Consider the following 27,365-nt stretch of genomic DNA (forward strand, 5'->3'; position numbering starts at 1 on the left):
CAACTTCATGAAATTTTAACAGACAGAAGGCAGACCAAAACGGATGAATGCCCCTGAGTTTCATCCATCACAGGAATGGTGTCATATGAAGGAGACCCAAAAGCCAGCAGAGGAGAGGCTGCTGCCCTCAGCTCCAGAAGCCTGCGACATGCACCCACCGCGACACAATGGCCAAGCATGAAACGGACCAATTAGCACAGAGACTGGAAACTAAAGCCAAAAGGGCCAATTGGGCCTGTATCTAGAAGGTATCAATTTGGACACCCAGAAAAGTGGTCTGAGGAGGATTTAAGACACTCTTCTGAGCATTCAGCCTGAGACCAAGAGACCAATTCTCTGAATTGAGCCAGAATGAGCCAGTTGTCTAGGTAATTTAGTACACGGATGCCCTGGAGCCTCAAGGGAGCCAGAGCTGCATCCAAGCACTTGGAGAACATCCACAAAATCAAAGGTAGACCAAATGGAAGAATTCGATACTGGTACGCCTTTTCCCCAAAGGCAAACCTGAGGAACCTCCTGTGCTGTGGAATGATTCGGATATGGGAGTAGGTGTCCTTCAGGTCCACGGTGACAAAAAGTCACCTGTTTGAATCTGTTTGAATCTTGAATAGTTTTTAACATCAGCATCTTGAACTTTCCTTTGTAGAGGGAAAAATTCAGGTGATGTGGGTTAAAAATGGGGCACAAAAATTTTTGCCCATTAGTTCCAGCAAAATGAACTTATAAAGCTTTAGCATACCAAGACATTCTGGACAATTTCATGCTCCCAACTTGGTGGGAACATTTTGGGGATGGCCCCTTCCTGTTCCAACATGACTGTGCACCAGTGCACAAAGCAAGGTCCATAAAGACATGGATGAGAGAGTTTGGTGTAGAGGAACTTGACCTGAACTCAACCCGATAAAACACCTTTGGGATGAATTAGAGCAGAGACTGTGAGTGAGGCCTTCTCGTCCAACATCAGTGCCTGACCTCACAAATGCGCTTCTAGAAGAATGGTCAAAAATTCCCATAAACACACTCCTAAACCTATAGCTGCAAAGGCTGGGCCAACTCCATACTCAACCCTACAGATTAAAGGTGGGATAAGTGTTATTTCAAAACCGTTTTAGAAAAAGGACTCGGGCCGAGAGGAATAACAAACTTGTAGCCAATCAGCAAGTAAGGGGCGTGTCTATGGTGAGAAGAGAGGCCCAACACACGAGTCACACAGGACGGAAATTAGCCAAGAAAGAACTAATATATTCTGGCTTTTGCTTGAATATGCTCGTGTGTTATGTTCACTTGTTTGTCCACTTGGGATCGTATTGTGGCTCACTTCAACGATGATAAAGACCCGTTCATTTCCACATCGTATGGAACATCTAAATCCCCTCAGTGTTTCAAGGTTTCAAGCGTCAGCTCACAAAATGTGTTCGACAGGTAAGATATACTATACTCCTAATATATGTTTTTTTCCTCTTTACATCTATATTACCCATCCGGTCATAATTGTAATATATGTCGTTAGCTGGACTATCGAGCTTGTATAGCCTACTAACTTTATTGAGTTGTTCATGAGAACTGTTTGTGTTTTGTGATCGCTATAACTCTTATCTTGTTATAATTGTAATATGTCATTAGCTGGACTCTCGGCTCGTGTTCTGTCGAGGTGGTTATGAGAACGGTTTGTGTTTTGTGATCGCTATAACTCTTATCTTGTTATAATTGTAATATGTCATTAGCTGGACTCTCGGCTCGTGTTCTGTCGAGGTGGTTATGAGAACGGTTTTTGTTTTGTGATCGCTATAACTCTAATCGTGTCATAATTGTAATATGTCGTTAGCTGGACTGTTGGCTCGTGTATATTTGTTCATGAGAAAGGTTTGTTTTTTTGTGATGGAAGGGGTGGCTTTTTCATAGAATATTCGACCTGGATTAGTAACACAGATTCTGCCATAGTCGTTGCCTGGGTTATGTATGTGTGGGGCGGAGCTATCAATATAGGGCCGAGACCCTTTTTGGGGGTAGGGGCGTGTTTGTTTTGGTGATTTGAAATAACAACAACGGTTGATATCATTTACCCCACCTTTAACAATGTGATCTCAAGTTAAAGCAGGTGTCCCAGAACTTTTGGCAATAGAGTGTATATATAGCCACCCAAATATAGGCTACTAACATGGTAAACCACCCATAGCAGAGAAAAAAGTAAAGTAACATTTTCTTAAAGTAGCACTTTATTTCAATGGTCCACTTTAGACTTATGTAACTACATGTCAAATAGCTCTCATTAGAGTACTAGACTGTCTGTGTTTTGCAAATAAATGTCAACTTATTCTACTAACCCTAACCTTCCAGTCTACTAATGCTCTAATGAGAGTTAATAGACATGTAGTTAGTTCCTTAGTCACAAAAATGTCTAAAGTGGACTATTGAAATAAATTGTCATTTAACCAACAAATCAGTCACTCCTGCCAAGACAGGCTGAACCAAATACATTTTAATTGTGGCAAAGACCCCTCCACAAAATGCAGAACCCAAATTAAACTTGCTTATACAATGTCAAAGTAAACAAAAAGACTGAATGACAAATGCAGTCACATCGATGCCTGAAAATTCCTCAGCTCTCCACCAGAGGTCTCTCTGTCCATTAAATCCATCCTGACAGCTTGTACAGGAAGTTTTTTATTATCTACAGAGTATTAGTTACCTTCATTTTGCAAATGGTTAGGTATAATAATATTATTAATCATGTTGAGAAGTCATAAATGCCCAGAGTGATGGTTATTGTTCTGATAAATTAAGCAGTGATGGCAAATGCATAGCACATTTAATTGAAAACAAGTACTGCAGTGTGATGTTGTTCATTTAAAGATTAGATAGTTCTTCTATCCAACCCAATGGTAAAATTCTCCACCTACTTCCTGTTGTCTGACTCATCTGTATTATTGATGCAGCCTACAATGGAACAGTTGTAGGAGACCTTTTGTGGGTGGTGTGACCTAGTGGTTAAATATCCAGTAATTTGAAGGTTGGCAGCTTACATCCTGGGGGAGTTTAATGAAAATGTTTCATGATAATGTCAGGTTTCTCCATATGAACTGCAATACTATAAATCACTTTGGGCAAAAAATGTGTACTAAATTACTAACTAGAACGAACCGATAGTGCAATTCCCTGGGGTGTACTTGTGTTGTTCACCACCATTCTTTACACAGTTTCCAGGAGCATCATGAGTTCATACCTATCAGAAAATAAGCATGTGATCAGGAAGCACAGGAAGGTCACTATAGTTAAAGCTGGTAAATCTTTCTCAAGTGGCCTCAATCAGGCTGCAGTTACAGTTATGAGGCCATTTAATTGGAAAATAAGGAAAATAAACTTTTCAGACACAGTTTTCTAAAATGTGTGTGTGTGCGTGCATGTGTGTGTGTGCATGTGTGGGTGTTTAATTGCAATAATCTTGCAATGAAACTATGATTTTCTGCTCGTCCTGCACTATACAAAATAATATGCACAACACCATTTTTTCTTTGCCATAATGGTATGCTTTAACACTTCCTCAAATGAACTTGAGGGAAGGTTGCCCTCAGTGCCATAGACTGGCAGTTACATACAACACGGCTTGAGTAGATAAGCCCTTCTTGGCATGTTTACCTTGTAAATTAGACCCATTAGCTCTTCAGAGAATGGTTCTGATAGGATTTATTATGAAAAACTTACAGTACACTATAGGCTTATTGGTTGTTGAAAATTTTAGTGCAGTATACTGAAAATGTTCTTGAACTTGTGTTAGTGCTTCAGGGTTCTTTTAATACACTTACCATATCCCAAATGTTTATTTTATTGTATTTTTCTTTATAATATAGCAAGGTCACAACAAGTAGTTTAATTTATGCACTGTGAATCAATGCTTCTGAATTCGCACTGGCCTAAGAATGCAATTTCACAAAGACCATTAGCTATGTTTACATCCAAAGCATTACATAATGCGCAAAATTAGAATACTACATAAAACATGCAAATAAAGCACTGTTTCCATCCCAATGTATTAAAGAGAGCAAAAGGCTGCATCCTTCGAAGGACGCGAAGGTCTGAGTGAGGACTGGGAAGGACTGAGTGTTGGTACATGGGACGGTCTAGCCTAGAGGAATGGTCTTGTCGGCTATAAACTGTGACGGCTGGTGTTAATGAGTGACGGGAACGTTTGTATTTCCGTTAGTTTGTGCGCATTATCGGATTTAAAAAAGTGTCTTTAATTGAGCGTGTTTTTTTATGTGCATTTTTTACATTTATGCTTATTGTGCATTTTCACCAAGCATTTTTTTATGATATCCCAAAATTCACATTTATTCGCTTTTCACAATACATGTAATTCCAAAGCAGCTTTACAGGAAAATGCATGTTTCTACATTACAATCCAGGGTAATCTGTTATCAGAGGCGACTGTCCATGGTAATTTATATGAACTGTCAAAAATTCAGTTATAAGATAATACAAATCATGGAGTTATTTAGGGAGAGACTAATCTCATTAAATACATTTTGTTAAGTTGTGATCATAATGATTAAACTATATAGAAAATTTGGCAGTGGTGCATGTTGATTCAGAGTTAACGTCATCTAATGTCCTTGCAGGGGTTGGCGTCATCGCTTCACAGGTATCTGGCATCTGAAATCTCTGCAGTTAGCCGGACCCAGAACTGGAGCTGGATGGGCATCCCGAGGTAGAGACAGAAAAGGAAATGGAAAATAATTAGCGTAGCTTCTTTTCATTACATTTCAAGCTAAAGATAATCGTGTGCATTTCATTTGATTTCACTGGAGTACAAGGTTATGAGGTGCATAATGCTTGACTAAAGAGATGTCTTTAATCTAGATTTAAACTGGTAGAGTGTCTGAGCCTCGAACAAGACTATTCCAGAGTTTAGGATACAAATACAACAACGCTCAGTCATTATTCTTTTCCATTGCATTTGACTCTCCCAGAGTCGGATCAGAGTTAAGATCAAATCAACATGAGAACAGCACCACCTTATCATCAAAACTTTCATCAGTTTCCTCACTTTCCTTCTTGCGTTGCTCTTTGTGTCACCTGTGACGTCTGCTCCACGGATTCACCTGCTCTAATTCCTTAACGGGATTGCAGATTCCCCGGATATCCACTTAAAACCTGATTAGGCGAGCTCAACTCATTAGCTCTGACAAACCAATTCAAACCCCTCAACCCCGAAGCCAAAGAACAGGCCCCCTCCCATTAAGTGTTCATCAAACCACACCATTGACCCTTTTAGAACTGACACATCAATTGTTAAACTTGCTGAAATGTGGTAAAACAAGTACGAAATGCTTTAAATACGATGATAAAGCCAATATTACTCAAAAATGACTGTTAGGTAGATGGTAGAACCAATGCTGAGAACTTCAGGAATCAACCGTATTTGTGTTCGTGCCACACGCTAGCCTTCACGTCTTCTGTCCTCTGCTATCTGCTCTCACTCTTGCCTTGTCTATCGACTCCATAACCTGATTTTCCATTCCAATCAGTTTACCTGTTCCTTGCCCTCCCCTCTTCTTCTCTCTTTCTCTCTCCCTTACCCTTTCTCTGCCCATCTTTGGGCTTATCCTTTCATCCCTGATCTCCTTCATCCCCTCCAATCCTCATCTGTCCCTCTCTCACAGAAGAAGAAGAGAGAGTTTTTCCACAGGTAAGTTGCATCCAGTCTGTTGGGGAACCTGTGGGAGGCACAGAGAAAGAAAGACGATTGAAGGGCTGTCGTGTGGACTAAGCAAAATAGAGACTGATACAGAGAGAGAGGCTTTGGAGTTATTGAGGAGAAGGGGAAGAAGTTTTTTTGGGTAGACAGGTGAGTTTGTGTTTAGTTTAGTCATTAATTAGTGTGTGTAAGAAAATTGTGCAGTGATGCAATGCACAGCGAATAGCAAACAAATACAAACCCTTTGTTTTAGGATAAAGTCTTATGACTAACATGCAGTTTTTTATTTGGCATACATGCAGAATGCACGGAAATGCATGAGTAAATGCTTTGCTTTTTCTGTGCACGTTCATGCATTTTGCACACATACTAGATTAAGAAACGAAAGACTTTTATCTTAAAGACTAAAGAGGTGTATCGTTGTGCACTTTTTGTTTCTGATTTCCTGGAAGAAGTTCCCAGAACATGCTATTACGAAAGGTTAATCTGCAACTTTTATAATACTTCAAATCTCATTGGAATGTTAATGTTGGTATTTCAACCATCCAGCACTTTCAGGAGGAATTTAATGTTGTAGCAAAGTTTGTTAGCCGGTACATTCCTGTGGTTTTCCATTTCTAAACGGATCATAATGTCATCGCAACTGGCAAACCTTGCACATTTGTTTCTTTGTAGGATTAACCTAATGCTAAATCTACTCTTGAAGGAGTGATCAAATTCACCTTGGAAATCTTGAAATTCGTCAGGTCTCATTTTCTCTTGATGAACCTTCTTACCTATCACAAACATGTTCCCAAGACATAAGTTTTTTTTTTCCCTTTTCCCTTTTCCCTGAGTTTTGTCTTTGATCTCCCTACCTCAGGTCCCACCTGATCCCATAGTAAAGAGCAGTCGGTAATCGGATGACAGGAGATTTGATAAACCACCCCCAACAGCTCCTGCGAAGGCTTAAACCTTTCTTCTAGCCTTCCTCGACATCAATAAAACAACAGCTCTCAGCAAGAGCTGAATAGACATCACATTGTAATCTTGTAACTATTATAACACATCATAATTTGATCACTGGCAGCACAATGCACGGCTCAGTTCTGCAGATCACAGTTTCTACAGAGCAGTAGGCTCTACTTCTTAACCCGTCATTTGAGTTCATTAGTACCTCCGTAGCACAACAAGCTGATAATTCCTCATCACCTCTTCTGGCCTCCCACCGAGAGGTAACTTCATATGGCGGTAGACTAGCAACTAAATGATTTTATAGTAAGTTGCAACTTAGTTGATGTACATCTGCTTAAAACATTTGAAATATCTTTTGCAGCATTACAGAACTCAGATTGATTAGACTTTGACGTTTGAGACATTCTCATTGATCAGATGTAGAATCACCAAGTCAATGAAAAGCCTCAAGATATGTTTGGGGTAATATTAGATTTGATTCTTGCTTTTTTATTTTTTATTTGCTTTGCTTCATAAATTGCATATATATTTTATAATAAAAACAAAAGACTGTTTCAGTTTTGAAGGATAGATTTGGGAGTTTGCTTGAAGTTTTCGCTTTGGCGCTATTTTTTGAATAGAATTTATAGTGTCTATGACAGTAAAACTGAGTAAATGAATGAAATACCCAAACAGCACTGTTATTTATGTTATTCTTAGCATTTAGCTAACATCACGGCACATTCAATTGGATTTGGATCATCTACGTGCCTATAACAGACAGGTTGTTCCACAGCTTTTACAAATCTGTGTTCAGTGTTACTGTGTACTAAGCAAGTGGTTCTTGCTACTTGCTTAGTACACAGTAACACTGAACACAGATTTGACTTGCCTTTTGAGATATTACATGAAAAGTTCAGGCTTAATTGGCCTCCGGTGAGATGTTTTTCGTCTGGCTGAAAGGTTTTGTATCAAATCAAAGTCAGGTTTCAATATTCATCAATACTAGGTCAAATCATACATCTTCAATACTATTAAAATGGCTTCCACGTGTCTGATGGTGATAGTCACACATAAGGACAGTTCAGTGATAGTTCAGTTTATTTATTTATAGACCGTTTTTTATTACTCATTTTTATTTTCCGATTGCTTCTAGCTCGTGTTGGTAAGCACCCCGATCAACAGCAGCTATGGGTGAAATGGACCAGATGAAAAAGGAGGCTGAAGGCCTGAAGACACAGATCGAGGTGAGACTATAATATGATTGCTAATGCAATGACTATTCACACAATTGATAATGAAATACTAATATTAAATATTTATCCCCATTCTAGGCGGCACGCAAAGCGGCCAATGACACAGACATGGCCTCGGCCGCTTCTGGGGTGGCTCCGGCCCCTCGGGTCCAACTCAAGACCAGGAGGACCCTCAAAGGCCACCTGGCCAAAATCTACGCTATGCATTGGAGTACAGACAACAGGTGGGAACGTTATTACGGTGTCAAATCAAAGTATAAAATGAGCTATGCTGGTCATACTGCACCGTAGAAGTATTTGTTAATTTTTAACAATTTGGCCCCCAAAAGTATATTAAAGTGAAATATATTAGGTGTATCTGTTGCCCTTGCTTGTCACATGATCTGCTCAACCAGGTTAATAGCTCTCACATGGAATTCAACCACGTCTTGTGGTCACCTTGAATTAGCTAATTCTTAGTTAGATCAATTATCAGGGTCAGTGGCCTGAAGCAGACTTAAGCCTCAGTGTATTCAAGAAGGTACTTGACCATGTCTAGGGTTAAACAGCACTGACGGCAAAATCATATTTTATCATTAAATCAGTATGTTTGTGAGATTTGAAATGTAAATATATATATATATATATATATATATATATATATATATATATATATATATATATATATATATATATATATATATAATGAGCGATGGAGTATCAAATGGATATATGAACAATATCCTTTCATCCCGTTGTCTTACCACCCTTTCTTTGCACTTTCTTTCATTGGTGTCTTTAGGCTAATGGTCAGTGCATCACAGGATGGCAAGCTACTTATCTGGGATTCTCACTCTGGAAACAAGGTGTGTCTGAATGACTCAAATACACTTTCAAGAGAAGATGGGGAATCATATATAAATATATTTAAACTATAGTATATACCAGCTGGCTAGCTATAAATATCGTATGGGCTATACATCATAATGTCCCTTACGAAAGGAAAATATATTTACCAATATATTACTTGAAATATATTATAATATATTGTAAATACATGGAATAATATATTTATGGTATTATACAATATATTATATATTCCTGTAATATATTGCAAAATATACAAATGATTGCCGCTTTCATATATTGCAATATATTGGAGAATATAAATATTAAATCCCATATATGTGAATATATTGCCTAATGTATTAAATGATATTTTCCAATATACTGCAATATATTTTTGTTTCATAAGGGGTCGCCTAGTATTTTGTTCTAAGCTTAATGATTATGTGTATTTTAAGTTTCTTGAATGGGCCAGTACATTTTTCATTTTTAAATATCTCTCTAACTTCCAATAATACACAGGTATTGTAACCATCAGAGTTTTCAACCGTTTCAAACTTTTATTGTGTTTTGGCCACAATAATTCATTTACACAAAAAATGTGTTTTTGGGGCCTGAAAATAAAACCTTTTGAAAATGGGTTTCAAAGTGCACATTTGGGGAAATTATACCATTATTGTCTCTGTAAAATTTGTGAAAACGGGACGTCATGTGCATGCATGTTCCGTCTATAGGTGCGTAGTGTTTCTTTACAAAGTGACAGCGCCAACTACTGGCCTTGCATGAATAATACAGCGCTTTTAGTAGTTTTCGTGGATCCATGTAAACGGGGATCATTTGACAACATTGTCGTCTGTGTGCAAAACTTCTTAAATACGCAAAAACATTTTTAGCACATTGTTGTCTAGTAAATGTACCCTAGTCAACTTTACACGTCAAGATAAAAACATAGTTGAATGAAGATATTTAATTTAAAGGTGAAGTTTGCGATGTTTTGGTTGTCCTAAAGTTTGCACAAAAATTACTGAATCGGGTCACACACGGTCTTTCACACGGTTAGTGAATGATGTGGCACTTTAGGAATTATGATTCGTTTTTAACTGTTTCTGGCAGGACAGAATCTGTTTAAAGGGATACTGCATACCTTTCTAGTCTCAGTGTGTGCACTTAATCTCTCTGACGCGCGGTGATGATCTGATAGCATTTCGCTTAGCCCACTAAGCCCAGTTCATTCACTATGGTACCAAACAGAGATCAAGTTAGAAGCGACCAAACACCTCCACGTTTTCCCGATTTAAATACAGTTACACGAATAGTTGAATGTACTTGGTTTAGTGTGCTAAGCTAAATGCTATCAGATCGTCACCGCGCATCAGAGAGATTAAGTGCACGCACTCAGACGAGAGAGGTATGCATCAACTCGTTTTAGTTAGGGAATAACAGTTTAATATGAAAAAGCGATGAAGTATCCCTTTAAATAACAAAACCTAGCAAACATATGCGACCCCTTGAACACAAAATTTTAAATTAAGATTTATACATAATCTGAAAGCTGAATAAATAAGCTTTCCATTGATGTAATTCAATGGAACAGATTTTCAAATAGTTGTATCTCAACCAAATAATCCTAACCTTATTTGGTCGAGATACAACTATTTGAAAATCTGGAACCTGAGGGTGCAAAATGTCTAAAGTATTAAGAAAATCGCCTTTACATTTACGGTAGGACATTTACAAAATATCTTCATGGAACATGATCTATTTTTGGCATAAAAAATAGATAATTTTGACCTATCCAATGTATTGTTGGCTATTGCCACAAATATACCCGTGCGACTTATGACTGGTTTTGTGATCCAGAATGATATTTGAGAACAGTGATTATTTTCAGTTTCATGTGCAAATCAGAATACGTTCAAGGGACGATTTAATATTTCCCTCTTCCTTTAGATAAATGCTGTTCCCCTCAAATCCTCATGGGTGATGACCTGTGCGTATGCTCCTTCCGGAAACCTTGTGGCCAGCGGTGGTCTCGACAACATGTGTACTGTCTACAACTTGAAGACACCCGTAATCAAGACTGTGAAAGAATTGGATGCTCACACAGGTAAAGTATACAAGTTAGTCGAGAATCTTTTCTTTCTTGCATACCTGTGTCTGTTATGTAATTGTGTCTTTCTATTTTTTATAGGTTACTTGTCCTGTGCACGCTTCCTCAGTGACACGGAGATTCTTACTGCCTCCGGTGATACCACATGGTTTGTGCATGTAGCTTTTAACTGATAGTTCAGTTACATTTTTGTATCAGTATTGAGTGACTTATTTTTTAAAAGGAGCTATATGTAGAAAACATAAACTGTAAAAAAATATGGAAGTAGTGTTTGTGACGTCACCCATAGGTTTCCGATAAGCCATTCTGAAGCGTAAAGTAGGGGCGAGCTGGGCGTCTTGCGAGCGAGTCATCACGAGTCACTTGGAGATAACAGAAAATGGTCAAAAAGGCGGGATGTGGGCGGAGCTGAGGTGACGCGATGACTATAGACTATATAAATGGCTATCCACCTGTCACTCAAAGTAACCCCGCCTTTATTTATGCAGAACTTTAAGGCTTTATATAACGTAAACAAATGAGTTATAAAAAGATTCACCCCCTCACAGTTGTCATGAAGGTCAAAATTGGCCCTATAGAACATAACCACAATTTGTACCAGGCTGTAAACATGTTTTTTTCCTGCTGTAAAGTTGGGAATTTTAACATGTGGCTCAATGAGATTCTGCGCCCTTCTGGAGCCTGTCCCTAGTGGCCAGTTGAGGAATTGCAGTTTACATTACTTCCGTATTGGCTTCAAGAGAGAACGTGTGAAGTTGCCGCTTGGTAGAAACCCTTGTTATTAGTGTCACCGGTGGCTGTTAAGTGAACTGCAGCCAGCAACTTTTTGCTCGTGCTCGCACTCGTGCACACATAATGTACAAGAGACTGAGCCTGATTCAATGCCTTGATATACTCATGACGATGTTCTTTTAAGTATAAAGAAGTTGGAAATTCCTTTATAGTGATATACTAAGTCCACGTTGCTGAGAGTGATGTATATGTAAATATGTGCTGCATGCTTTTCTCTCAATAACTAAATAAACAAATGACTGTGTTGAGAAAACAGCAGTTAAGAAAGCATCTGATCATAGCGATGTGGATATGTTTGCATATTCACCGGCATCATGTCGACAAATGAGGTAATTAAAATTACAGTTATGATAGTTTGTAAAGTATATCTGAGACTGTAGACTATATAGATTTGACTATGTGAGACTAGTTTGAATTATTCCATTTTCGTTGCATGATTCATGGACATTACAGTACAGATTAGCTCTTTCAGCATTATCCAGACCATTGTATAAGCATTGGTTTCATGTTTCATAGAACGGAAGAGAGGCCCTTGGGAGTAGTGTAAACTTCACATCCTTATGATTTTCACGACAAAAATGTCCCGAGTCCTTCACATCAGCCAACAGGCTTTCATAGAAAGCCGGGGAAGACCGAGTTTTTTCGTTGCGTTACAAGCTGTTCACTCATTTGTAATAAGAAAGTGATTAATACATGGAAATTCTTATGTACAGCCCCTTTAAATATCCCCATGTTTGATGGCAACAAAAAACACAATAAAACTACAATACAATTCATGCATACAAGAATAATTTGAGAAACAGAAAAGTTGACTGACGTCTCAGTTCTTCTCGGGACATTCATGAGAGATCCTGACAAAATATTTATGTTCAATTCAGTGGATCCAGTTCATGAAAATGGTGAGTTTAACTCACTGACTCAATTCTGTCCCCATTCATCGCACAGTAATCGCATAGGAATAGAAGCCAACATTATTCAAAATGTTGTGTTTCATGCAAGAAATCATTTTTGGATTGACATGAGTAAATGACAGAATTTTCATTTTTGGACAAACTAACCCTTTAGGGCATTATACTGCTGCTCAAACACATGATGCTAAGGTTATATATGCATACTGTATTTGCCAAAACAACAGATCATACTACATGAAAATAATAACAAAAATCTGCCCCACATGAAATACACTCGATTTGATTATCTATTTCCAGTGTGGTAAAAGTACCAAAAGCAGTACCGGTAGTATTATCTAGTTATCTAATTTCTGTGTTTGTTTCTTTGTTCAATATACTCACACAGAAGAGGTGTGCTTTTACTTTACACTAAGTTACTTACAGCCTGGTATAAAGTTTTTTGTTTTTTTTAATCTCATAAACTTACAATACGTGCTCTCAATGATATCTAGAGAGCAGAACGTCATGGCAACCAACCTAACAATCAACCACTCGCATCTTCAAAAATGTAAAAAGCTTTTGTTCAGTTTCAATTATTATTTTAATTTTACCCTATTTTTTGTTCCAGTGCACTGTGGGATTTGGAGACTGGAAAGCAGACGACAGTTTTCCTGAACCATGTTGGGGACTGCATGTGTCTGGCTCTGTCCCCGGACAACAAAACCTTTGTTTCCGGTGCTTGCGACTCTCTGGCCAAGCTGTGGGACATCAGGGATGGCCAGTGCAAGCAAACCTTCCAGGGTCACACGAGTGACATCAACGCCATTTCAGTAAGTTTGCACAAAATGTTTAATGCACTAACAAGAAAACATAGAAAAGTGGATTACAGTTATTTTAACCAGTAATTTCCTTCTTCGTTGATGATTCTAACCTACTATTAGTTTCAAAGATTTGCTTTTTTCCAATTGGTAAGAGAAAATCACATAAATGGATTCATCAAACTGTGTCTACCTTTTCAGTACTTCCCCAGTGGCAATGCATTTATCACAGGCTCCGATGACTGCACATGCAAGATGTATGATATCCGCGCTGATCAAGAAGTGATTGGCTACCAGGATGCCGCCCTGAACAGCGGCGTTACATCACTGGCTCTCTCCATGTCTGGCCGCCTCATCTTTGCTGGCTACGATGACTTCAACTGCAATATCTGGGACTCGCTAAAGGGCGAGAAAGTGGGTAAGTTTAAAGAAAGGAGAAGCAGATGGATGGAAAGAATCATTAGTACTGATTCACTCTCCACCAGTGGTTTTAAAAAAAAGTTGCCAGCCACCGCCAGGGTTTTTGACCATTTGCACCTAAATTGAATAGCCCACAGATTATTTTGTTTAATGAATATCTAAGATGACCCTCTTGTTTAAAACAAAAAAACCCAAAAACTTTTATTCTAGCTTCATGCATTTCTTTTTATCATCAGTTGAATATGGGTAAGTTTCATAAAAAAAGGCAACATTTTGAACAAAAAGCTGAGAAAATCAAGTTTTTGTCAAAGACTGTATCCAGATCAGATTCAGAGCGATGATCAAACACAGATGGAGCAGATCGAGTCCATCAACACCCCTATTGCTTTACAGTCCTGGGTCCACATTCCATTCACTAACATCAGGCAGTTTTGATTCTTATTATGTTTAATGTTGATGAGCGTATTATTTTACATCTGCTTACATACTATGGCGTGTTTTACTGCGTCTTCCTCGCATGTGTTTGGATCAGGAGATCCTGTACTCATTCAGAAGATGCGTAATAACGCCCCCTAGCGTCTAACAGTGAAAACACGGAATATTCTGGTTTTGGCAGGGAAGCGTTTTCTCACAAATAACGGAAAATGATGTGTTTGGCGGGGAAAGAGTTAATTAAGCAGTTAATAGTCCAATAGTAGTTTGAAGGTGTTTACCAGCCGGAGTGAACTTTTCCAGTAAAATTAACTCCCGAAACGAACTCCAAACATTTTGGCTTGATTTTGTTTGAAATGACAGATCAGTTTGTTCTTCGATTTCGCTTGAAGAAGTTGAACAATTTACTTAAGTGAGCATGAAATGTGAAAACTATTTTCATGTTATAGATTTTCTTGTGAACAATTCATCCATGCATATGTTACTTTTTTGTAGTGTTTAATCAAAATGTCACAACTGGATCTTCCGGTGAAATGGATCTTTTTCATTCGTTTAGTCCACTTAAACCCCAATGCTGAAAGCTCATGTTCATCTGTCTCCACTTTTGAGTGCAGTGGCCACGTCTCAAAATCAAAAGTCGTCCAACCAATGCATAAAGCCAATTCCCACCATACATTTTCCCTTTTTCAATAATCTGTTACACTCAGATTTATGTCACAATACAGAAGAAAGGATCTGTCTTTAAATAAAGAACAAAGTCCTATCAAATTCATATCTCGCTTCCTTCCTTCCTTTCTTCCGTTCTCTCTTGTAGGTGTGTTGTCTGGCCATGACAACAGGGTGAGCTGCACCGGAGTACCATTAGATGGCATGTGCGTTTGCACTGGCTCATGGGACAGCTTCTTGAAGATTTGGAACTGAGCTGGACCCTGAAACAAGATAAAGAAGAGGATGACAAAAAGAGGATGAGTAGAGGTTGAGAGAGAGGATGAGAAATGAGAAATGCTAAGCAACAGAGAATCTCTCTCACACACACAAACACACAAGCTCTGTCTGTATGTGTGGGGTTTCTGGATGACGGATTTTATTAGAATAATAAAATGGAATATTTAATTGTAAAAATGTAAGTTGCAACAAATACAGGAACACGGTTTGAATTAATGTAATTATAACATGACAATCTCACAATCTTTGACTTGAAATTAGTGTTTTTGGCACCTTAAAAATGAGGAAAATGATTAATCATTTATGAATTAAAAATATAGTATTACATATTTTTGTCTGTTACAAACCCTCATCATTAGATGGAAGTTTGCATGATTATTTTTATGTATTAGAAATGATAATAGAATGCAGAAGAAACTGCACAGTGACTTTTTCTCACTGTCTGAGATCTGATATATGGCTCTTTGATGCTGTTGGTGAATTTAACCTGGAATACAGTTGTATTTTAATTTCTAACAAGCTTCCCGAAGTCCTCTAAACGACACATTATGCAAAAAGATCACATTTCTGTATTTACTTTCATCTTTTTGTAGGACTTTTACATAAAAGACAGTTCCCCTTAAATGTCGCAGTGGTTACGTGAATACCTTTCTAATAAACATAGTATTCTGCATTAAACAATATTTTGGTGTGTGCTGTCTGTGTCTTTCAAGCTGTTATGTTCAATAAAATAAGTGTTTTGTGATTTTTCTTTAAGCTAGAAAATGATTTGTTTTATGACTTTTTTCTTTTAACTATTAGAAACGCATTACTAGTAACGCATTACTTTTAAATTTACAAAAAAAAGAGTAACAAGAGTTACTTTTTCAAATTAGTAATGCAAGTTACTTTGTTTTCCCATCTACCTAGTCCCCTAATACCTATGATGGGTAAGACTATGGCCCTGTCCCAAATGGCACCCTAAACCCTCACGGTCTTCCTCTGAGTCCGCACTTTCATGACGTAATGGCGCTTTGACGGCCGGAAAGAAGTCCTCTGCATAGCTCACACCAGTGCGGACTTGGCTGAAGTGCGCATCAAGGGCGCATAACGGCCGCAAAAGGGGGGGTTGCGAGTACACTTCTGAGACCTAAAATGACAAATGGGACACCCAGCAGTCTTATAGACTTAACCGACACGTGCAGGCAACAGCCATTGTAAGTCCACAAGACCGAAAGTGCACATGAAGGGACAGGGCCTAAATATGACCATGCATTTACAAGTGTTGAAATTTCTCTTTTCCTGTGTCCTATTCCTTTGCAATCTAGAGCAGCTGCACAGCTGAAAGGTTGGTTCAAGCTGTGCCCTCTACTGTACAGATGTGAATTTGCATTTCCTTTTGCACTTGCACTTTTTGTGTGAAAGGGCCTTTACATTTGCCAAAAATATAGCTTTTTTGTTATTAAAAAACAAACAAGCAAGGTGAGAAAAAGTAATGCAAAAGTAACGTTACTTAGTAGTGTAATGCATTACTTTCCATACAAAGTAACTAAGTAATGCAATAAGTTACTTTTTTCCAGAGGTGGACAAAGTACACAACTCTATTACTTGAGTAAAAGTAAAAGTACTACTGGTCAAATATTACTCCGTTACAAGTGAAAGTTGTAAAAACAGATTTTTACTTAAGTAAAAGTACAGAAGTATTCGTTTTAAAAAGTACTTAAGTATAAAAGTAAATTTCCTTTTTTATGCCAATGCATTATTTTATTATTGTTGTATAAATGCACAGTGTCATCATGGTTTAAGCCAGTCAGTGCTGCTCTATCTGACATACTAGCATACGACTAACTAAAACTCATTTAAATACTTGTATATAAGTTACAAAGCTCTTTATAAAGCTGCTGTCACTTTAAGGCCGAATGCACGGATCCAATACACTGATACACTTCTGATATTCTCCTAACTTTATTCTTCTCTTTCTCCCAGACGTTTATATTTTTTTATATTTTATAAGACATGCACCAAGTGTATGCCAACTAAACTAATCTTGATTTTTTGTTTTTTACTGAAACATACTTTCAAAGTATGGCTATGGGTGCACACACTTGTGCCTAAGAACCGTCTTCTTCCATTTTGCTATGAACTGATCAGTGTTTAAAAAAAAGTTGGGGAAATGTACATGACCCTATAAGAGTGATTCCTGATAGACTGTCTACAACAACAACAAAAAACCTTTTAAAGAAGGAAAAAATCATCCTCTGACTTTCAGAGCTGCAACAGAAACGACTTTCGACTTAGATAGAAATGTAGTGGAGTAAAAAGTACGATATTTGTCTTTCAAATGTAGTGAAGTAAAAGTCATAAGTTTCCAGAAAAAAATAATACTCCAGTAAAGTACGGATACTCAAAAAGTGTACTTAAGTACAGAACTCAAGTAAATGTACTTAGTTACTGTCCACCTCTGCTTTTTTTATGCATTACTAATGCATTTTATGCATTTTAAGCATATTAATGTATTACTTTAGCTATGTTTCCACTTAAATTACCTGCCACTATTTGTCCCAGGAACTTTTTCCCCCAGACCTGTTGCTGTTTGCGTTTGCAAGAAGTTTAGGCAAATTAGTCAGGTGACGCAGAACTGCGCGCGACTTTCCAGTTCCCACTGGATTCTGTCCTCCGCAAATAAGCTTAATAAAGCATGAACCATCGGTCATATTTATTTGAGTAGCAAACAAGTCTTACAACAGACCTTTAATAATGTTGTTTCAAACAAAACGCTGCATGGAGTCATCCAATCAAAATGCTGCATGTACTCAACCAATCAACATGTTCAGCTCCCAAGTCCCAACCCATAATGTTCCTGAACTTTAAAAAAAGGACTACCTCGCGAGCAGGGACATTCTGAGGAGGAAATTTTAATCCCAGAACTTCATTTAGACCCTTTTATCATGTGGTTGAAACACACCGAGTACCACCCCATAATCCCTAGTTCAGTTCCTGTAGTGGAAACACACCTTTTTAAAAGTAACTTTCCCCAACACTGGTGACAAAAAGAGATATTAGAAAGGCAATCTAATTTATAAAATGTCAATTAGGCCACAAAACTATGTTTGTTTGTTGTTGTTTTTATATATATGACATGCTACTGGAAAGCAAGCACAGAACTTGCCACTGCCAATACACACAACATACTGTGAGCAAGTAAGATATGCTGCTGCTGCACAAGCATCACCCCCATCAGATCAATCCAGGTGGAGCTTGGGAAGGTGAAGGGAAAGTGTGCTGCAAACTGCTACAGCAAACACTAAGCAATAATTTGAGTTAAACAGCGGAAATCAATCAGCTGTGCCCTATAGAAAAAGCAGATTGGGACTTATGAGCATGCCATCTAGAGTTTCATGACAGAACTTTGTATTTACTAACTATATGCTTTCACTTCTATAATGAGGTCACAACCTAAGTAAACCTAATTCCTTTAAGTATATTTTATCACCTACTGCCATCTCAGTCCCCTTGAGAAAGTAGATCAGGCATTTGTTTTTTCTTTCACCTAAGAAGGAGGACTATAGAGACTTACTCTAATCCACTTTCAATAGAGCTTTTCCCAGAGAAACGTCAGCAAGCTCCAGCCAACAAGACTAGTAATTGACTGAATTTCCTGTTCTTGAAGAAGTCCATGGGGCAAGGCTGATATGACCAAGCTGTGGCTGTGAAATGAGAAAGAAGACATAATGTAGGACATAAAAAGCAGTTTCGAAACAATAAGCATTTTAAGAAAATGCACACATGAATGGATGGCAACAGCATTATGAATTACATTAAAACATCTTACATTTTTAAATAGTATAATTAAAAATAACTAATATTAAAAAATAATTACACAGAATGAACACATCTGGGAAAGTTGTGTTAAGCAAAGTGACATTACAAATGTAAACAAACTAATAAATTAAGGCCATTTTACAAACATGTGAACTCGTTTATATAGATACTTTCTTTCAATCAGTTGAAGCACAAGATGTTCTTTAGAATATCCCCAAAACCATCAGGGATAGACAATGTAATTTTATTTGGGGAAAGTGCCGATCTATAAATGTAAATATATGCAAATAAGTGATCTCTTTGGGGCTCAAATATATTCTTTTAAAATCCACAGAGATCTTCTATGCAGCCCGAGTTTCGAAAAAACGAGGCTGCTCAGTATTCCTAAGGTTTAGCTTGTGAATAATAATAATTATTATTGAATGTCGCCCCACCTTATTTGAATATTAATCAGATTGTCGTGACTCGTGACGTTTGTTGCGACCTTCCAATGCCAAAGGACTGGTGCTTGAATATTTACGACCACGCCTTTTCCATAGTAGGATTCGTAAACGTGTAAGTACGGGACCGGGAGTGATTATACTGCAGTAGGTGTGCTTGATCCGTTTGTTTTGTTTGTCCCGCAAAAATGTCCACAAGAAAATTCTTCGTCGGGGGAAACTGGAAAATGAACGGCGATAAAGAGACTCTGGGCGAGCTCATAATGACCTTGAATACGGCCAGTCTCAACGATGAAGCAGGTCCATGGCGTTCATTTGATGTTATGTTGTGTAACCGAGAGCGTATTAAGCAGACAGTATTTTAATTTTTCATTTAAGCCAATTAGTCTAATGCATATTGATGTAATGGAAATTGTTAGACGCATCAGAGGCGTTATACATGACGTCACGTGATACTTTAAATAGATGGAGGCTCGTGTGGACGTGTTTTTAAATAGAAATAACTTATTAATTTGTGCATTAACTAGTTAATATTGATATTGAGTTGATTCTTATATGATTGAATGTAATCAGAGTTATGTGTGTTTTTTTTTAAAGAAACGTAGACAATTTTGCATAGGCCTGATGCAGAGAACACCAAAAGGGATAGTAATTAAAAATCTGTCGTCATTTCCTCACCTCACCATTAAAGGGTTAGTTCACCCAAAAATGAAATTTGTCATTGTCATTAATGACTCACCCTAATGTTGTTCCACACCTCCGTTCATATTCGGAACACAGTTTAAGATATTTTATATTTAGTCTGAGACCGTGTCCAAGTGTGTGGCCACTATACTGTCCATCCATATGTAACATCAGTTGGTTAATTTCGAATCTCTTGAAGCATCGAAAATACATTTTGGTCCATAAATAACAAAAACTATGACTTTATTTAGCATTGTCTTCTCTTCCGCGTTTGTTTTTAAAACCTCAAAGATTCAAACGGTCATGAATCAGCCTATTGATTCATGATTCGGATCGCGTGTCAAACTCAAGGAGGTAATCTAGCACTCGGAAAGCATACCACCCATTGCTAACCAAGCCATCACCTGCTGTTAGCATCCCATTGACTCCCATTCATTTTTGCGTCACTTTGACAGTGAATAACTTTACATCTGAGGCGTTTAAAGACTCCATTTGTCCATTGTTTATTTCTAAAGAAACACAACAATGTATAAAAGGACTCCATTTCCTTATATCTTACACTATCGCCCCGTTGAAGCTGTTTTTGTTAACAGTCTAACGATTGCGTCATAACCAACGCGACTGTCGCACAGTAGAGAAATGACTGTATAGACAGGAGGAGACACTCGCAGGCAATCTTTTACTGTCTGTCAGACAGTCGGGGGGACGTGGAAACATAAAGTCCGATAAAGTCAAGCGAGACGAGTGAGGAGAAGCCGATAGTGAGCCAAAAGGGACAAAACATTTAAACAACGTAATTCAGATTTCATTTTTTTTACAACTACTAGAAGACTTACAACTGTCAGATAGGTTGCTCTCTTCACATCTATGTCGTCAAGCTCAGTCTGAGCCTGCGCAGTACGCTCAGCCATCAGGAAGTGAGTGCCTCTAATTGACTTCACAATTCAGCGTTGAAGTCTATGGGATCGCTGTGTCAATTTCTTTTACTGTCTATGGTCAAACTGCTGAAATCATGTGACATTGGCGATCCGAATCATGAATCAATATGCTGATTCAAGTCAATGGTGCCTCGCAAATGTTTGGCAACCCATATTCTTAAAAATATATTTTGTGTCCAAACCCCCCCCCCCCCCCCCCCCCAAATAAAAATAAAAATAAAAAACGCATACAGGTTTGGAACAACTTGAGGGTGAGTAAATGACAGAATTAAAATTTTTGGGTGAACGATATCTTAAATGTAAAAAATTTAAAACAAGTTTTTGTCCCACCCCATATGTTTCCCAAGTGCATAAAAATGCATTTATTATATAAATAACCAGGGAGGAATATAAGTAATCTGGTGGAAATTATTAATAAAGTCAGAGGTTGTAAATAAAAATAATTATAAAACAATATTTCACACAAAAACGTTTGTAAATGATGACACGTTTCATTTTTTTTGTGTGAAATATCCATTTAGAAGTAGTCATGCTAGCTTTCATGATCATTTCACCATAACCGTGGCTTTGTCTTCATTGTTTAGAGGTGGTGTGTGGAGCACCGTCTATTTATCTCGATTATGTGAGGTCTAAGCTGGACCAGAGGATTGGTGTGGCCGCCCAGAACTGCTATAAGGTACCCAAGGGAGCCTTCACCGGGGAGATCAGGTATACATGCTTATTGGTATCTTTTATAGCATTTATGAACAACAATTTATCACCGTCCATACTGTAAAACCATATTTGTTTTTCTCTCGGCTCTAGCCCAGCGATGATTAAAGACTGCGGCATCGACTGGGTGATTCTGGGCCATTCTGAGAGGCGTCATGTGTTTGGCGAGAGTGATGAGGTTGAGAAGGAATATTAATTTAAAATGATCTAGAAGTCAAAACCATTTTATGTCTTTGCATTTCTGTATGATGCAATCCATGCATCATTGTGATGCATATTCAGCCCTGTTTCACTCTGGAGTGGCTATTATTTTCCCTTGCAGCTGATTGGCCAGAAAGTGGCCCATTGCCTAGAGAATGATTTGGGTGTGATCGCCTGCATTGGGGAGAAACTAGAAGAGAGAGAAGCTGGAACCACTGAGGACGTGGTGTTCGAACAGACCAAAGTTATTGCAGGTCATTTTAAACAAATGCATGTCATTTTAGCATTGATGGCATGGATTGTCAACAAATATACTGAGCTGTCTTATTAGGAATATTTATTTTGATGGTTAATATGAAATTATCAGATATTAGGTTTGTTGTCCTAACATTGCTCTTTCAAACAGTTCATTTATGTTCTAGGACCTTGTTCATGATTATATACATATTACCTATAAAACATTAAATGCCATGTTTAATATTTATATTTTATAGACAATGTGAAGGACTGGGCTCGTGTGGTTTTAGCGTATGAACCAGTGTGGGCGATTGGCACTGGAAAAACTGCCACTCCTGATCAGGTAAATCTGTATTCACATAATCCATCAATAATAATATCATCATATCATATTTCAACTCCATGTTTTATAGCCTCCATTTTGTATTTATGAAATGCATATGCACTAAAGCAAGACTAATAATACAGTGCATCCAGAAGGTATTCACAGCTCTTCACTTTTTCCACATTTTATGTTACGTTACAGCCTCATTCAAAAAAAAAATTAAATTCATATGTTTTTCCTCAATTCTACAAACAATACCCCAAAATGACAATGTGAAAGATGTTTGTTAGAAATCTTTGCAAATTTATTAAAAATAAAAAACAACAAAACAAACAAAATCACATGTACACAAGTATTCACAGCCTTTACCATGACACTCAAAATTGAGCTCAAGTGCATCCTGTTTCCACTGATTATCCTTGAGATGTTTCGAGAACTTGATTGGAGTCCACCTGTGGTCAATTCGGTTGATTTGGAAAGGCACACACCTGCCTAAATAAGGTCCTACAGTTAACAGTGCACGCCAGAGCACAAACTGAGCCATGAAATCCAAGGAATTGTCTGTAGACCTCTGAGCACGGTGGCCTCCGTCATCTGTAAATGGAAGAAGTTTGAAACCACCAGGACTTTTCCAATACCATCACTACAGTTAAGCATAGTGGGGGCAGCATCATGCTGTGGGGATGTTTTTCAGCGGCAGGAAGGAACTGGAAGACTAGTCAGGATCGAGGGAAAGATAAATCCAGCAATGTACAGTGACATCCTTGATAAGAACCTGATCCAGATTGCTCTGGACCTCAGACTCAAGCCAAAGTTCCTCTTCCGAAAGGACAACGACCCTAAGCACACAGCCAAGATAACAAACATCTCTGAATGTCCTTGAGTGGCCCAGCTTGAGGCCAGACTTGAACCTGATTGAATATCTCTGGATGGCTGTGCACAGACATACCCATCCAACCTGATGATGCTTGAGATGTCCTGCAAAAAAGTATGGCAGAAACTGGCCAAAAGTAAGTGTGCCAAGCTTGTTGCATCATACTCAAAAAAGGCTTTAATTGATACCAAAGGTGCTTCAGCAAAGAATTAAGCAAAGGCTGTGAATAACTATGTATTTTTTTATTTAAATAAATGTGCAAATATTTCAAACAAACTTCTTTCACGTTGGCATTATGGGGTATTGTTTGTAGAACTGAGGGAAAAAAAATTATAATTTAATTAATTTTGAAATAAGGCTGTAACCATAGACTGTAAAAAAATATGGATGTAGTGTCCGTGACATCACCCATAAGATTCCGATAAGCCGTTCTGAAGCGTAAAGTAGGGGCGAGCTGGGCGTCGCCATCTTGCCAGTGAGTCATTGCAAGTCTCTCCCAGATAACAGAAAATGGGCAAAAAGGCGAGATGTGGGTGGAGCTGAGGTGACGCAATGACTATAGACTGCAGATAAATGGCTATCCGCCTGTCACTCAAAGTAACCACACCCTTAATTATGCAGAACTTTAAGGCTTTATATAACGTAATTTACACACAAACTGTAAAAAAAAAAAAGTAAACGAATTAGTTATAAAAAAATTCACCCCCCTCACAGTTGTCATGAAGGTTAAAATTAGCGTATAGGCCAAAACTTTTTTCAGCCTGGTACAAATTGTGTTTTTTTTTTACTGTAAAGTTAAGAATTTTAACATGGAGCTCAATGAGATTCTGCTCCCTTCTGGAGCCTGTCCTTAGTGGCCAGTTGAGGAATTACAGTTTACATTACTTCCGTATTGGCTTCAAGAGAGATCGCGGGAGGTTGCTGCTTGGCTGTAACAGCAAAATGTGGAAAAAGTGAACCTTCATGTTGTTTGAAACCTCTTTAAAACACAATTTAATATATTTTTAATGCATTCTGAGGTTTCTGTCCCTCCATTGAAAGTCTAGGCAAAGAAAACTTAAGAAGATCCAAGATCATAAAGCCATCATGAAATAAGTCCATATGAATCAAGCAATTTAAGTCAAGTCTTGGGAAAAGATGATTAACAGTTTGAATTTAGGCCTTTATTAATAGAGCAAATCACATATGGTAAAAATGGAAGCTTGTGAGTGTATCATTCCATTTTAAATATTACATCTAAAATATTAAAAATGCTGCCTTCGCAGAACGCATTCCAAGGTCGTAAGTCATCAAGGCACACCGAATCCAAAGTTAGCTTCTCTTCTCGTCTCCTGATATACCTTCATCTGATTTTTGAAGGCAGCTTAGATGTAATCCTTCACTATCTTTGATATCCCACAATCCTATGCTTTCCATTCGGTGACAGTTGAGCTAAAAAAGAAAGATGGCATCTGAAAGTTGCGGTTGGTGGTCAGTTTGTGTGTAAATGTAAGTTTTTGACAAGTCAGTTTATCAATTTTGCTGTCATTTTTTAGCATGAAATTACTATTATAGTTCATATTCACTTAGTTTTCACCAAAGCTTGCTTTATTTTGCTGTAAACCATTTAACTGTAATGCTACCTCAGAAGTTTCTCAGAAATCAGTTTTGTGACGTGCCTTCATGTCTAAACTCTGCAAAGTCATTGGGCAGCAAGGCAACAAGATTTCAGACGTAGCCAGTATTCAAAAAAGCATAATGGGGGGATTTCAGTATTTCAGTTCATGATCATGTATTTGAATCGGAGTACAAGAAGTCTTTAAGGTTTTGTATGTGCTGCAGGCTCAGGAGGTGCATGAGAAGCTGAGAGGATGGCTGAGAGCGAATGTGTCGGATGCCGTAGCCGACTCTCTGCGCATCATCTACGGAGGTGAGTCTGCAGTGTTCAGAACATCCCGTCTGTTCAGTTCTGAGTGGCCTTAAAGGGATAGTTCACCCAAAAATGAAAATGATTCCATGATTTACTCACCCTCAAGCCATCCTTGGTGTATATGACATCCTATGGTGTATCTTATTTCATACGAATACAATCGGAGTTATATATAAAAAAAATCCTTGCCTTTCTAAGCTTTATAATGGCAGTGAATGACACTTTGATTTTGAGGTGACTTAGGGAGTAGTGAAGCTTTGACACCTGTCACGGTTTAAACGAATAGGGTTGGGCCACAAACTCAAGCCTCTTTTCTTTTATACTCCAACATTTCTCTTTAAAAATTTTCATTTGATACCAAAGTATCAAAGCGTTTCCACTTTGCATTCAATGTAATCCTTATATCAGTTCATGCATTCCCTGGGAATCAAACCCATGACTGTCTCATTGCTAGCACTACAGTGACCGAAATTGCTCTCATTTTACATCATCCCCAGAGTTTCTCAGAAAAGGCTCGAATCCCAGACTAAAATGCATGTTTGAGCAGTTTTAACTATCATCTGTATTGTAATTAAAATATATTATTTAAATATATTATTTATTATTTAATAATTGTTTTTTTATGTTCTTCTCTCGTTTCACAGGCTCTGTTACTGGGGGAAACTGCAAAGAGCTTGCGTCCCAGGCTGACATTGATGGCTTCCTGGTTGGAGGTGCTTCCCTTAAGCCAGAGTTTGTTGACATCATAAATGCCCGCTCCTAGAGATGCTCAGCCATTTTGACGGCCCAAACTGCTGCACTGCCTAATCAGTATATACCAGCTTCTTGTCATTCCAGCAGGTCTGAAAGTTTACTTGTGGTTGTATTGCTTTTACTCGCCTGCTTGTTAAATGGTTGAGTTGGGTTATTGGGCTAGAATATTAATATTAACTTAACTTACAAACTAAAAATGTGGTAATATAAAGGCACAAGAGAGCTTGGGCATGTTAGTTCCTCATTTGCTGCTACGCTTGAGTAAATAACTGTGTTGTCTATGCACTTGCAGAGCACACTACTTGAAGTCTAACACACTGTATACTCCACACTGATTAACTTCCAAGACCAGCGGTGAAGTTTGTAGTGACTTTAACAGCACTTTATCCTCTGTAGAAATGACTACCTCGGTAGAAAATAAAAAAAGGTACTTATCTCGTCTTCTCATGTCTTCACTTGGTCTTAAGATTGTTTTTCTGCTTTTATCACTGACACACACACACACACACACACACACACACACACACACACACACACACACACACATATATATAGTACCAGTCAAAAGTTTGAAAAGTTACTATTTTCATTGTTGTCACGTATGCTCATCAAGCCTGCATTTATTTGTTTAAAAAAAAACTAACAGTAATATTGTAAAATAATGGTTTTCTATTTTAATATACTTTAAAATATAATTTATTTCTGTGATATAAAGCTGTATTTTCAGCATCATTACTCCAGTCTTCAGTGTCATATGATCCTTCAAAAATCCTTCTATGATGATTTATCAATGTTGGAAACAGTTGTGCTGCTTAATATTTTTTATAACCTATGATATTTTTTCAGGATTCTTTGATGAATAAAATTTTCCCAAAAAAGAACAGCATTCATTTAAAATACAAGTATTTTTTACTATATTTAATATACACTACTGTTCAAAAGTTTGGGGTCAGTAATCCCCCCCCCCCCATTTAAAAAAAAGAAACGAATACTTTTATTCAGCAAGGGTTTGTTAAATTGATAAAAAGTGATAGTAAAGATTGATATTCTTAGAAAATATTTCTATTTTGGATTATTGCTGCTTTTTAAACTTTTTATTCATCAATGAATCCTGAAAAAAGTATCCAAAAAAATATTAAGCAGCACAACTGTTTCCAACTTTGATAATAACTTGAGTATCAAATCAACACATTAGAATGATTTTATTCTACGTACAATACATTTTTAAAATGTAATCTATTTCTGTGATCAAAGCTGAATTTTCAGCATCATTACTCCAGCCTTCAGTGTCACATGATCCTTCAGAAACCATTTTATTATGCAGATTTCATGCTCAAGAAGTCAATGTTGAAAATGTCTCATATATTTTAGAATTT

At 37.7% G+C, this 27,365-nt stretch overlaps 2 protein-coding genes and 1 long non-coding RNA gene across 5 annotated transcripts; 2 read left to right on the forward strand and 1 right to left on the reverse strand.

Annotated features, from left to right (window-relative positions):
• Positions 1-4,576: 4,576 nt before the first annotated feature.
• Positions 4,577-15,770, forward strand: gnb3b (guanine nucleotide binding protein (G protein), beta polypeptide 3b). 3 transcript variants are annotated; one of them, XM_067425702.1, is made up of 10 exons: positions 4,577-4,705; positions 5,661-5,686; positions 7,785-7,875; positions 7,963-8,108; positions 8,666-8,729; positions 10,660-10,816; positions 10,901-10,967; positions 13,130-13,331; positions 13,521-13,737; positions 14,986-15,770. In XM_067425702.1, exons 3-10 carry the CDS (start codon positions 7,819-7,821, stop codon positions 15,090-15,092), a joined length of 1,017 nt encoding a protein of 338 aa, XP_067281803.1. In that variant the 5' UTR covers positions 4,577-4,705; positions 5,661-5,686; positions 7,785-7,818; the 3' UTR covers positions 15,093-15,770. The 3 variants fall into 3 exon arrangements, with proteins under 3 accessions (XP_067281803.1, XP_067281804.1, XP_067281802.1); XM_067425703.1 differs by lacking the exon at positions 5,661-5,686; XM_067425701.1 differs by lacking the exons at positions 4,577-4,705; positions 5,661-5,686 and adding an exon at positions 5,702-5,845.
• Positions 14,967-19,489, reverse strand: LOC137047817 (uncharacterized). The gene is made up of 3 exons (XR_010899255.1): positions 19,352-19,489; positions 18,673-18,802; positions 14,967-15,100 (listed from the first exon to the last, which is right to left on the reverse strand). It is a non-coding gene; the product is annotated as an uncharacterized lncRNA (long non-coding RNA).
• On the forward strand, positions 19,448-26,423 carry tpi1a (triosephosphate isomerase 1a). Its single transcript, XM_067425704.1, has 7 exons — positions 19,448-19,657; positions 21,564-21,687; positions 21,784-21,868; positions 22,013-22,145; positions 22,386-22,471; positions 25,149-25,236; positions 25,881-26,423. Exons 1-7 carry the CDS (start codon positions 19,546-19,548, stop codon positions 25,997-25,999), a joined length of 747 nt encoding a protein of 248 aa, XP_067281805.1. The 5' UTR covers positions 19,448-19,545; the 3' UTR covers positions 26,000-26,423.
• Positions 26,424-27,365: the final 942 nt, after the last annotated feature.

The sequence above is a fragment of the Pseudorasbora parva genome, chromosome 19 (assembly GCF_024679245.1).
Source record: "Pseudorasbora parva isolate DD20220531a chromosome 19, ASM2467924v1, whole genome shotgun sequence".
In the NCBI taxonomy this organism is placed as follows: Eukaryota; Metazoa; Chordata; class Actinopteri; order Cypriniformes; family Gobionidae; genus Pseudorasbora; species Pseudorasbora parva.